The following is a 12,500-nucleotide window of genomic DNA, read 5'->3' as shown; positions in this document are numbered from 1 at the left end:
CCCCCTGCTGTCAGCTCCAGCACACTGTCTGTGAAACTCAGGAAAAACTCAACAAAACAATAAATTCTAAAATATCAACACAAAAACACTGAACTGAAATCTAAATGACAGATTATTAATCGCACGCTTTATATTTTTGCTCTAATTGAATATGAGTTGATTTTATACTCAGATTAACCAGTAAGGGTTCTTCGGTTGTTCCTCTAGAGGAACCCGTCAAGGTTCTACGTGAACTGCTACAGCACAGTTTCTCTCAGACAGCGTTCCACTTAGAACCCATTTAGGCAGCTAAGAACCCTTAATTATACAATGAGTCAGTAAAGAACCCCTGAAGAACGTTTCCCCTGTATCTGAGCCTATGTTTTTCATGTGTGAGTAATATTTGATCACGTGAAAAACACGTGAAAGTTCATTTCATCGTGTTATGGCCTGAGGTTTCACATGTGAATTCAAATAAACGTGAAAATAAAGGAATCGTTTGGAATAAAATCACTGTGGAAAAATAAAAATCACATGTCTTACATGTCAAAAAATGAAAAATGTGTAAATTAATAAATTGTGGTGAAAAAAAATCATATGTGAATAAAATGAATCATCAAAAAAATCATATGTGAAAAAAAAATCATTCAAAAATTAAGACAAAATAAATAAATCATGAGGAAAAAAAATCACAAAGTCCACTAAACGTGTCTAAAAACTACATGTGCAATGTGAATCATATGAAAAAATTACACGTGTAAAACGTCACACATTAAAAAAATTCAAATCATATGAGATTATAAACTTATAAAAATTTATAAACACAGAAAATGAAAAAAAAGAAATGTGCACATGTGATAAATGTGTGAAACGTAACATGTGATTAAATGTAATCAGTCAGGTGGATAAATTTAAACCCATCCAGCCACGTGCTGTTTCCTGACGCACGTGAAATCTCCTTATCTAACCTTTAATTTGTTTTTCCTCACATTTAACAAGGACGATTCGTGAAAACAAGCCACGTGGCGCTCATCACGTCATCGTCTCTCACACCTATAAACATCAATAACGTGGAAAATCTTAAGTCATAATAATTACGAGATGCTTCTTACTAAATCATGGCCTTCGTTCTTTCTCCTCTTCTCTTTATTAGTGGGAGGAAAAGGAATAAAAGCCCTCACGTGTCAGAGCTTCTCTAAAGACGTCGCTCTGGGGTAAACACAAACAAACCCACGGCCTGCGTCCCGTAGAAGTCAGAGACTTTTTGTTTTTTTGGGAAGACTACACAGGATATTCCTGCAGAGCCTGAGGGAGAACAGAGAGAGAGAGAGAGAGAGAGAGAGAGAGAGAGAGAGGGGGGGGGGGGGACAGAAAGAAAGAATGAAAGAAAAGAGAAAAAGGAAGAAAAGAAGAAAGTGATAGTTAGACTGCGGTCACTGAGGTATGCAGACACCTATGAAAGACCTGCATGCCTGTTGCATCTTGCAAAATTCACTTTCTTAAACGTGACTTTCACCTCAAACGTTTATTCGTGGCTCGGCTTCTGCTCATTAACCCACTGAGTCATGAGAGAGAGGAGGGAATTAATAACTCGGAACATTTTTATACTTTAAACATCAGGGTGTAATTTCAGTTCACGCTTCTACACTGTAATTTACTCTTTTTTTAACTCATATACTGATTTACACATCATCGAGAAGGTGAAAGCGATCAAATAAGACGTTATGAAGAAGAGCACGTGACTCCGCCCATTACGATCACCTGTACTGGACAGGGTACAGGGGTGCCAATACTTTGTGCAGTGCAACAGGTTTGGGTGACAGTAGAGGAGGAGGTTGTGTAGAATTTAACTGAAAAAGTGGGACTTTGTGTCAAAATCTTACTCAGTTAAATGAATTGATTAATTTAATTTAATATAAAAATAGTAAAAAATCTTACTCACATATTTAAATATTTCAGATATTACTTTTAATTATAATTATACTTTAGTAAAATTTAAAAATTTTACTGAAATGGCAATTATTCTGTATACACATGCATTATTATAATTCTATATTAATTTTATATTATCATAAATATTTATATTAATATATTACAATTATGATTGATACATTATGTATCATTGATAACTATATAATACATTAAGTATTATTTATATTATTATAATTACATACCTGCGTTTTTTTTTTAAATATAATATATTAACATATTATTAGTTGTAATTATATGTTAATAAAAAAGTTAAAAAGTGTCCACTTTTGTAAAATTTATAATGACTGCAAAAGTACAAAGGTAAGTGTTAGGGGCGGAGAAAGGGGCGGAGTTAGAGGCGGAGTTTCTGTTCATACCTTTTCTTAACTTTTCCTAAATGTGTTTTATTTTTCTTTACTATTCTGGTTCTACATGGAACACCGTACTCGGCTAAGGGACATCGTTTGGTCACATGGACACTAACCTACTGCAAAGCATTATGGGTTCTCATGACGACTTTCATAACTTTTAAATTATTAAACACTTAATGAGGCACAAATTTCAGTAAACTAGCATGTGAATGGGGATGTAAACTTTTGAGCGCGTTAATAAAAAGAAAACAAGAGGGCACAAACTTTTGCACTCGGGCGAATAGGTTGTATTACTTTATTATAATCGTAGTAAGATCAGGTCCATTTCCACAATCAAAGATTTCATTTCAGTTTCCAGTAAAATCACAAAAAATAAACAAAACATTTATACATTAAATTTAAATTTTTTTTTTTTGGTAAGAGAATTTAAAATCGCTTTAACCTTTGACCTGTTTTCCGTTTTCTTTTCTTCTAATCATCAACCATGGACACTGGAATTTGTATAAAATGAAATGAAAACATTTAAATAGTCAAATGCAGGTTTATGAATTCAGTGAAAGGTCAAATTTAAAGGTCAAAGTCACAATAATTTACAGTCTATGATTCACTTCTGCACATCTTCCCCAGATTTTGCTCCTGGTTCGGATTAAATGCTGATGATTTAATCCAATACAGATGCCAAATTCAGAGTAAATTCTTTAAAACCTGCCTCTAATCGACTCTGAAGCCGAACAAATCCGTAAATCACTCGGACAGCGGCTGTAAAATCAGCAGTAAAGTTTTCCCTCCGCTCAGGATCCCATCTGTGAGCTCGGAATACTGCAGCAGGAATAAAACACACATGGAGTCTTATTTCACCGCCATCTTTACATATCGCAAGCAACAATCCTCTCGGGCAAATTCCTCTGCGGTCTCTCTTTTCTCTCTCTCTTTTCTCTCTCTCTCTCTCTCTCTCTCTCTCTTTGAGGCTCAAAGACACACCTAATTTCTTAGAGGAAATGTTTGTGGTTAAGGAAATTAAACCGAGTCGTTAGAGTCACTTTGACTTTGACAGAGGCGCTGAGTGTGTAAGTGTGTAATTCAGCTCCAGTTATTCCTGCTGTATGATGTGCTTTCATATCGCATGTGATTACAGGCTGCAGCATGTGTCTTAGTGTGAAGTGGGACAGAAAAAAAATGTGTGTTAATAAAGTTTTTTACCTCCAAAAGAATGTCAGAGTGAACTGTGTGTCTCTGCTCGACTCTGCGGTTACATCAATATACAAACTATAAATATACGCCATCAATATAACAATAATATTACACCTCACTGCAGTGCTGATGAGTTCTGGATTCTGATTGGTCAGAAGGTGTTGATTAATTCTCTAGAACAGCAGCTCTGACAGTCGTGCAGCTGCAAATCACATGTTTATATTAATGCGCTCGTATTAATGCACAGATTTTTTGTTGTCGTTGTTATTATTGATATGGTGAAGGTTTCCATAAGGAGACGTTTATTGCTTAACGTTGATGGAAGGAGTCTCCAGTGTCAGCGCTTCGTAACAGTCAGAGGTAAAGCTGTAACTTTGCGGTTTCTCAGTAACAAAAAACATGCGTAACAAGCTGCGTTTTTTTTTTTTTTGTCTTATTAACCTGAAGAGAGAGAAAAAAAAAAGAGGTTGGTGAGGGAACGAATGTTTTCAGCTGCTATAACGTAAGTGAGAACAGGAACATTTAATGTAACTATAAATGGGTAAAAAGTATGACTTTTTCTTTAATTAATAAAAACTGTAATTGATGGTAAATTGCTGTGGTGTAAGAGGAAATAAAACTCTTGGGGACGTGCTGTTTTATAACCAATCCATTTTTACAGCTGCTTTTTATTATGTGATCATCATATGAAGTTGAGAACAATCTATTTTTTATTTCTTTTGTTGTAATTCTGACCAAAACCTGAGACTTATTTATTAATGCTTCAATATCGATCAATGAAAAATCCAGTCTTTTAAAATTTAAGCAACAGTCACCAAAAACCCCAAAAACCACACAAATGGAACCTCTTGTACTTGTACTGGTACTATGGTGCCAAAACCTACGGTAGTTTACTCCGTTAAAGAAAAGGCACCAAAGAAATCACACTAACAGTAACTTTTAAAGCAGCAGTGTGTAATGATTTAGCGCCCTCTGCTGCTGAATCTACATATGCTCTGTAAATGAGTTGCCTTTTAGGGAAAAAAGGGGCGGGGCTGAGTGTCTGTCTCAGCTGGGGTCAGAGCTAATTTCAGGGCCAGAAAAATGTAAACAGAGGCTTGAAATGAAGATACATGTTACATGGTAATGTTGTGAGTCACTATAAGGTTTTCAGGGGCGGGACCAAGTGTCAACTGCAAACTCATTGGTTAAGGCATGGGGTTAATTAATTGATTGATTGATTGATTGATTGATTAAAGAAAAAAAAAGCAAGTCCATATTTGAATATCACACACAAAATGCATTATTTTAAAATGTTTATTTCTGTTTTAGTATTAAATGCAGCAGAATTTTAAAAAATACTGAAATAGTTTGAAACTTTATACATCCAGTTAACATTTATATGAAAGTAAAAAGTTTTTACTTTTTATTTATTTCGCATTTATTTATTAAATAGCACTTAGACGTGTACTGCTAAATTTATGGTCATTTATTCAAGCTGTCTTTCACTGAGGCTTTAAGTTCGGACAAGAAGAAAACAAATATAAATGTAGAAGCTCATTATAGTTTCCTCAACAGCGCTGTAGAATTCTGGATTGTGATTGGTCAGAAGGTGGTGATTAATTTCCTATAACAGCAGCTCTGACAGTAGCGCAGGTTTATATTAATGCTCTCATTCTAATACGTTATCGTTTCCATAGTAACAGCTCGTTCACAGGGACGTGTACAGCGGATGCTCCACTGATAATAAACAGATTTTAAAAAATGGTTCATATGGTGAAGTTTTCTGTAAGGTGAAATGTGTTTATGTAGCATTTATGGAAGGAGTCTCCAGTGTCAGCGCTTTGTAACAGTCAGAGGTAAAGCTGTAACTGTAAGTTTTCCGACGTCTTCAGGACAGAGGAGTTTACGCTTCTTTGCGGTTTCTCAGTAACATGCGGAACAAGCTGCGTTTTTTTTTCTCTTATTAACTTGAAGAGAGAGAATAAAGAGGCTGGTGAGGGAACGAGTGTTTATAGCTGCTATAACGTAAGCGACAACAGGAACTAACTCGCTTCACAGACGGTCCACAACATTAAATGTAACTATAAACTGATAAAAAATATGATGTGGTATTTTTTAATAAATAAAAACGTTGCTGTGGTATAAGCGGAACACATTACAGCAGTTGTGTTTGCTGTGATCATGCGATTTCATAGTATGAAAGTTAAGGGAATAAATTGTAATTCGTAATTTCTGCATGAACATTTTTATGCAAATTAGGCTTCACAGCCGTACTGTGAGGCTCGTAATTTTGTCGTTACACATTTATGAATCTGATTACAGCTTTAGAAATCAAAAAATGACAAATGTGTCATGACAATTATATACTATAATCACTTTCAACAAAAAATAACTGCTTAGTATGTAGCTACAACTCGTAGCACTTTTCTTTTTATCTCAGCTCCGCCCTCTCTGGTCTTTGCAGTGCTACACTTGGCCACGCCCACTTGACATGTTACAGGTGTGAGATGCATAATAGGTGATTTGTGAACATAGTGTGAACGTTGTAAGTGCATAAATTGCGAATCGTAATCGCATCATGAACATTTCCAGTTATGTACGTTTGAATTTGTAGCTGTAATATACTCGTGATGATTCATGGAATTTGACTGAATTTGCAGTTTAAAAATGATCATTTATATACGATGTTTGCCGAATAATAAAGGATAAAATGCTAAATCAATGTGCTGAAACTCATTTTCTTGAAAAATGAATGTACTTTATGAACAGGTAAACTTCATGAAGTGACTATTTGTGAGTTTGTAACTTTAATATTTCAGTATAGATTTAATTTAATGTCTTTTGTGTTTTAACAGACCTAATAGCAATATCATCAGTGTTTTGAGGTTTCTCAATAATAATAATAATAATAATAATAATAATAATAATTAACACACTTTAATTCATGGACTAGGTGTGAATTGTGAATGTTGGGAGTGTGAGCCGTGTACGAGTCCCGGGTTAGACGACGTTTGCCGTGATGAAGATGTAGATTCGGGCGAGGAAGGTGGTGAAGGTGCCCTGCCTCCACAGCTTCATCTCCACGTCCAGCAGGAAGTCACGTGGCTGCGGGAGCTGGCGCTGCAGGTAGATGGCGCCGGTGTAGGCGTTCAGCTTCCTGGGGCTGAAGTAGCCGTCCTCGTTGCCTCTGATGATGCTGATGATGATGTTGTCGCCGGTGTAGGCGGGAGACGGACCCATGCGGAAGATGAGCGCCGGGACGATGATGTTAGTCTGGAAGCTGAGCTGGTAGTACGTGATTCTCACCGGCGAGTTCTGGCACTCCACGAAGTTCGAGCAGCTGATTCGCTCGCACCGTCTGCCGGAGAGAAAGCACCGAATATTTTCATTTGATTTCATCACATATTGTAGGCATTAGCTAGTCAATGTAGCTAGTTAACTTTTTTTCACTCGTAAATTGCAGCTAAATCATAAAAATCATGGAAATTTACACTAGAAACTACAGGTCATAGTGTATTATTAATTTTTTTTTAAAAATCCATGCTGCTAAACAAAACATATTTATGTATTATAATAAATAAGCTGATAAAATACTGTCTTAATGTCTTTAAAAATCAACAATAATGGAGTAGTGATGCTAATTAAACGTAAGGAATTAAACACTGTGTGTGGTGCTGTTATAGGAAAATAATCCAAGTGTTTTTATTCCTCTTATACCACAGCAATTTGCCTACAATTACAATCTTTTATTTATTAAAGATGGACACATTGGACTTTTTAAGCATTTAAAAAGTTACATTTAACGTTGTGGAAGTTAGTTCCTGTTGTCGCTTACGTTATAGCAGCTATAAACACTCGTTCCCTCACCAGCCTCTTTATTCTCTCTCTTCAAGTTAATAAGACAAACAATAAAATCGCTGCTTGTTCCGCATGTTACTGAGAAACCGCAAAGAAGCGTAAACTCCTCTGTCCTGAAGATGTCGGAAAACTTACAGTTACAGCTTTACCTCTGACTGTTACAAAGCGCTGACACTGGAGACTCCTTCCATACATGTTACATAAACACATTTGTCCTTACAGAAAACTTCACCATAGCAACGATTTTTCATATTTATTATTAGAGGAGTGCTGTAGTATTTAAAGTGTCTTGTGGTGTTGATTAACAGGAAGTGAGGGATGTAGTGTGTGTGTGTGTGTGTGAGTGTGTGTGTGTGTGTGTGTGTGTGTGTTTCTTACGTGTCGGCGGCTCGGCGGTAGTTTGCTGGACAGCTGAAGGACAGACAGCGAAATCCACCGTGAATGTTGTAGCATGTTTCCCCTGCTGTACAGTTATGAGCTCCGACTGCACACTCGTCTATGTCTGAGACACACACCAACAAACTCGGCTTTAAAACAGGACTCATAAGGAACAGAGACGAAGAGAGAAATGATTAATAATTACATCTGAAGATTTATTTATAAAGAATTAAGATAAAATGGGGGGAAAATATTATTACTGAATATTAATTAATGACAAATATAATTTTTTTTGTTTTATATGTTTAAATTATTTTAATGTAAAGAGCAGAAGTAAGTCACAGAAGTTTAAAACTATAGACCTGATTCAGTTCAGCATTGTTCAGTTTAGACCTGATTCAGATCAGTTGGATTCAGTTTAGACCTAATTCAGTTTATACTTGATTCAGTTTAGACCTGATTCAGTTCAGCATGGTTCAGTTTAGACCTGGTTCAGATCAGTCAGATTCAGTTTAGACCTGATTCGGTTTAGCCTTGATTCAGTTCAGCATGGTTCAGTTTAGACCTGGTTCAGATCAGTTGGATTCAGTTTAGACCTGGTTCAGTTCAGACCTGATTCAGATCAGTAGGATTCAGTTTAGACCTAATTCAGATCAGTTGGATTCAGTTTAGACCTGATTCAGATCAGTTGGATTCAGTTTAGACCTGGTTCAGATCAGTCAGATTGAGTTTAGACCTGATTCATTCAGACCTGATTCAATTTAGATCTTATTCAGTCCAACGTGATTTAGTTTAGACCTGATTAAGTCCAGCATGATTCAGTTTAGACCTTATTCATTCCAGTGTGATTCAGTTTAGATCTGACTCAGCCAAGCCTGAATAATGAGGAATATTGAGATAATTAATTCTCAGTCTGAACACATTCTATAGTCTATAAAGAATCTCAGACCGTGGCAGGAGCGTCGGTTCGGAGCCATGCTGTATCCGTGTTCCGGACAAGCGCAGTCGTAACTTCCTGGGACGTTCACACACTTGTAGGCACAGAGATGACCAACGCTCTGAGCACATTCATCAATATCTGTACAGCAACAACGTGGAGGGAAACTACAGTCAGACAATTTCAACACTTATTCTAAAGATAAGTCTAAACTGAACTGTAACTGGGAACAATTACGGTTAATACACTGAGGTGCAAAAGTTTGTTTGAAATTTATGGCAACAAGACATTTAAAATAACAATTTTTGTTTCTAAAGAAATTAAAATTTCTTTAGAAAAATGGTAAAATAAAGTGTTATAATGTTGACAGTGAGGGAAAAAAAAATTGGTTTAAAAATTCCCCTTTTCTGATTGTAAAATAAATATTCTCTAAAAACCTGTTTGTCCACCTCTTATCTTTATTTCTAACCTCCTTATCAGTCAGTTTATATCTGATTCATTTCAGCCTGATTCAGTTTAGACTTAATTTGTTTCAGCCTGATTCAGTTTAGACCTGTTTCAGTTCAACCTGATTCAGTTTAGACTTAATTTGTTTCAGCCTGATTCGGTTTAGACCTGGTTCAGTACAACCTGATTCAGTTTAGACTTAATTCGGTTCAACCTGATTCAATTTAGACCTGGTTCATTTCAGCCTGATTCAGTTTAGACTTAATTTGTTTCAGCTTGATTCGGTTTAGACTTAATTCGGTTCAATCTGATTCAATTTAGACCTGGTTCAGTTCAACCTGATTCAGTTTAGACTTAATTTGTTTCAGCCCGATTCAGTTTAGACCTGGTTCATTTCAACCTGATTCAATTTAGACCTGATTCAGTTCAGTTCAGATTCAGACATTTAATTTCTAACATTTTGGAATGCATTTTCTTTGATAGTGGTCCTTTTTTCCCTAACGTTTACACTCAACTGCAACCAAACAATAAGGAATTATTAACTTGTAACATGCAGTATACTCACTTAAACGTAGTTGTGTAGTTATTATAGTTAAAAATATTATAACTAATATATGCTAATATACGTAACTAAATATACAAGCAATAAGGCTCAGAAATGTGATGATTTATGGGAAAAGTGTGGAGTGTGTGTTACCTTCACAGGTGTGTGCGTCCTCACGCAGGTAGTAGCCCTGTCTGCAGTAGCACTGGTACGAGCCGTAGACGTTAACACACTCGTGACTGCACGGACTGTTCAAACACTCATTCACATCTGCGTCATGACACACACGCGTTCAGGAAGCGTTAACAGAATTCCGAGATCCAGGATGCAGAATCAACAGTATCCATCATCCATGGTGCAGAAATGTTACCATTCTGCTCTGCTAATTCCCTGTAATGCTAACTTATTATCCATTTCATTTTATTCACTGCGATCTGACACTCGCTAACATCTGCTAGCAAACGTGACTAGCAATAACTGGTCTAATGCTGTTAGTTCATTTGTTAGCAAACCTGGATACTATGTTTTGCTAGTTAGCCTAATATTACTAACTCGCTCGTGCCTGGTTGTTATTAGCTAATATCAGCCAGTTTTTATGAGATCTTGGCAAGCTATTAAAGTCAGATAGCTCTCTGCACACTGTAACCATGACAACACTTTTAGCATTGCTAGCTAGTATGATCTAACTAACTAGCCTAGCTTGTACGCTCTTGTCAGTAATGCAGACGATATAAAGATTGGTGTAAGTTTGGAGGTTATGTGTCTTCTCTGTAGCTTTGGAGGCAGAAAATCGAGAGAAACTGAGTTGCTTGTGTGACTTGTCCTGGATATTTGTTTTACTCGCACGCCTCCCGAGCTGCGACCTGATTGGTCAGGAGATTTTAAAAAAACAAACATGACCTCACTCTATGCATTTTTGAAAAGTACAAAGTGTGAAAACAGCCTATCAGAGAACCTGATATGTCACTATTCTGATTTTCTCTGTAAAAAAAAGTGCTAGATTCAGCAGGAGTGTTTATCACGGTGGTGTTTTCCCCCCGTTTCCCGGCAAACATCTCCTCCTTATCAGCTTGTACCTTCACAGCTCTTGCCATCGCTGGATAAAGTGAATCCTGCGGTGCAGGAGCAGCGATACGAGCCTGGAGTGTTCTCACACGTCTGAGCACACAGCCTGCCCGAGTAACGCCAGCATTCATTCACATCTACAGCGAGAGAAAGAAGAGAGAGGGATAGAAAAGCGAGAGAGAGAGAGAGAAAGAAAGAGAGAGAGACGGAGGAGACGTTATTCACGCTAGTCTAAACACTGAGCCGAGGCCTGACGCTGAGCCACAACAGTGTGAATCAGCACCTGAGATAAGACTGAATAAATGCCCGTGGTTCTGCTTCTGATAACAATGTAAACACACACATGAAGCATGACATCACCTGAGGAACACGACGGAGAACATGAACAATCATGTAGAATTAGAATAAAGTGTAAAAATGGCTGAGGAACATCTCTACACCTCCCCCCTTTATTATATAAACCAGGATATATGAATATACATTAAAATTCAAATTTTTTTCAACACTCACATTTCCTCCTGCCATCTCTAATAGCCTAATATCACTAATGTTAGCTAAGTAGCTGGTTAGCTAAGTGCTAGTAAACTAGCTTACATTAGTCACAGGTGGGATTTCAGCTTAGCCATATCTTCAAACCAGCGCTACCATAACAACTAAAAGTTAGCTATGTAGCTAGATTAGCACACACATTCTGCATTCTCGGAAACTTTCACATAGCTAAAAGTTTCAGAGCAACACACAGTCATCTTCAAATTATTTTATTTAGTGACATAATCTGAGTTTGTACGTAGCTCCGCCTCCAAATCAGTTTAGTCTGTATGAATTATAATACATATTTTTGTTTGTAACGTTTGTCAGCTAGCTGGAGAGATAGCGTAAATCAATAACTTATAGAATGTAATGAAATCTAGAGTAGCAGCAACTCACACTGGCTACGTAACTGATCTGGATAAGCTACCTCAACACGACTGGCTAGCTAGTTAGCATTAACGTTAGCCTCTTATTCGGCTGCTAAACATTTTAGCTAATGAGGACGACTGCTAGCTTTGTTAGCAGACACACACACTGCTGTAAGTTTAGCGTGTAGCCTGATTAATACCGTTTAATACTTTATACTTGTACTAAAGAAGGATGGCACCATACGAGTTTGTATCGATAGCACTCTAATTTTAAAAATCCCCCAATTTTTTAAAGATAAACTATAAGGAGTCGGTTTCTGTCTGAGACTTCAGGTGCTGCTGCGTGTGCCCTTGCGGCGTGTTAGCGTGTCTCACCTACACACGTCCTCCTGTACGTGTCGTACTGGTAGCCCGGATGACAGTCACAGCGGTATGTTCCAGGGAGATTATGACAGATCTGACCTTCTCCACAGCGATGGACTCCGCTTTCACACTCGTCAATATCTGCACACGATGGACAGGAGATCAACAGCATGAAGAGCTTTTACTGCATTTATAATCACGTTTTAATACTTAAATTAATAATTTCATCATTTCCACATCAGGTATTTTCAAGACCTAATACAGTTTCATCTGTCGAACAATGACTGCAAGCGAATCCTAGCATGATGTCATGCTACTTTTATTATCTTTTTATTATTAGCTAATGTTCTGATCTCTGAACTATGGCACTCTAATAAAATTATTTGGTGTTGTCAAAATTTTTACATTCACACCTCCAGCATACATTATCGATCAAAAGTTTGTGCACCCCTGCTCACTGAATGTCTCCATTTGAATATTTTCTTCATTTTTAATAGTTTAGAATAATAATGAAG

The 12,500-nt window shown here is 36.9% G+C and overlaps 1 protein-coding gene across 1 annotated transcript in view; it reads right to left on the bottom strand.

Moving 5' to 3' along the window:
• Positions 1 to 4,146: 4,146 nt before the first annotated feature.
• LOC113545672 (fibulin-2) overlaps positions 4,147 to 12,500 on the bottom strand; it is a 50,002-nt gene continuing 41,648 nt past the window's right edge. The window contains exons 11-16 of the mRNA XM_034312209.2: positions 11,998 to 12,126; positions 10,735 to 10,860; positions 9,812 to 9,928; positions 8,680 to 8,808; positions 7,731 to 7,854; positions 4,147 to 6,852 (exon numbers count right to left, since the gene is read on the bottom strand). Coding sequence (XP_034168100.2) covers positions 6,495 to 6,852; positions 7,731 to 7,854; positions 8,680 to 8,808; positions 9,812 to 9,928; positions 10,735 to 10,860; positions 11,998 to 12,126 — 983 coding nt within the window. The 3' untranslated portion in view covers positions 4,147 to 6,494. The remainder of the gene's footprint in view (positions 6,853 to 7,730; positions 7,855 to 8,679; positions 8,809 to 9,811; positions 9,929 to 10,734; positions 10,861 to 11,997; positions 12,127 to 12,500) is intronic.

Source organism: Pangasianodon hypophthalmus, chromosome 16 (assembly GCF_027358585.1).
Source record: "Pangasianodon hypophthalmus isolate fPanHyp1 chromosome 16, fPanHyp1.pri, whole genome shotgun sequence".
Lineage (NCBI taxonomy): Eukaryota > Metazoa > Chordata > Actinopteri > Siluriformes > Pangasiidae > Pangasianodon > Pangasianodon hypophthalmus.
The sequence above is the reverse complement of the archived record's forward strand: the minus strand, read 5'-3'. Positions and strand labels throughout refer to the sequence as shown.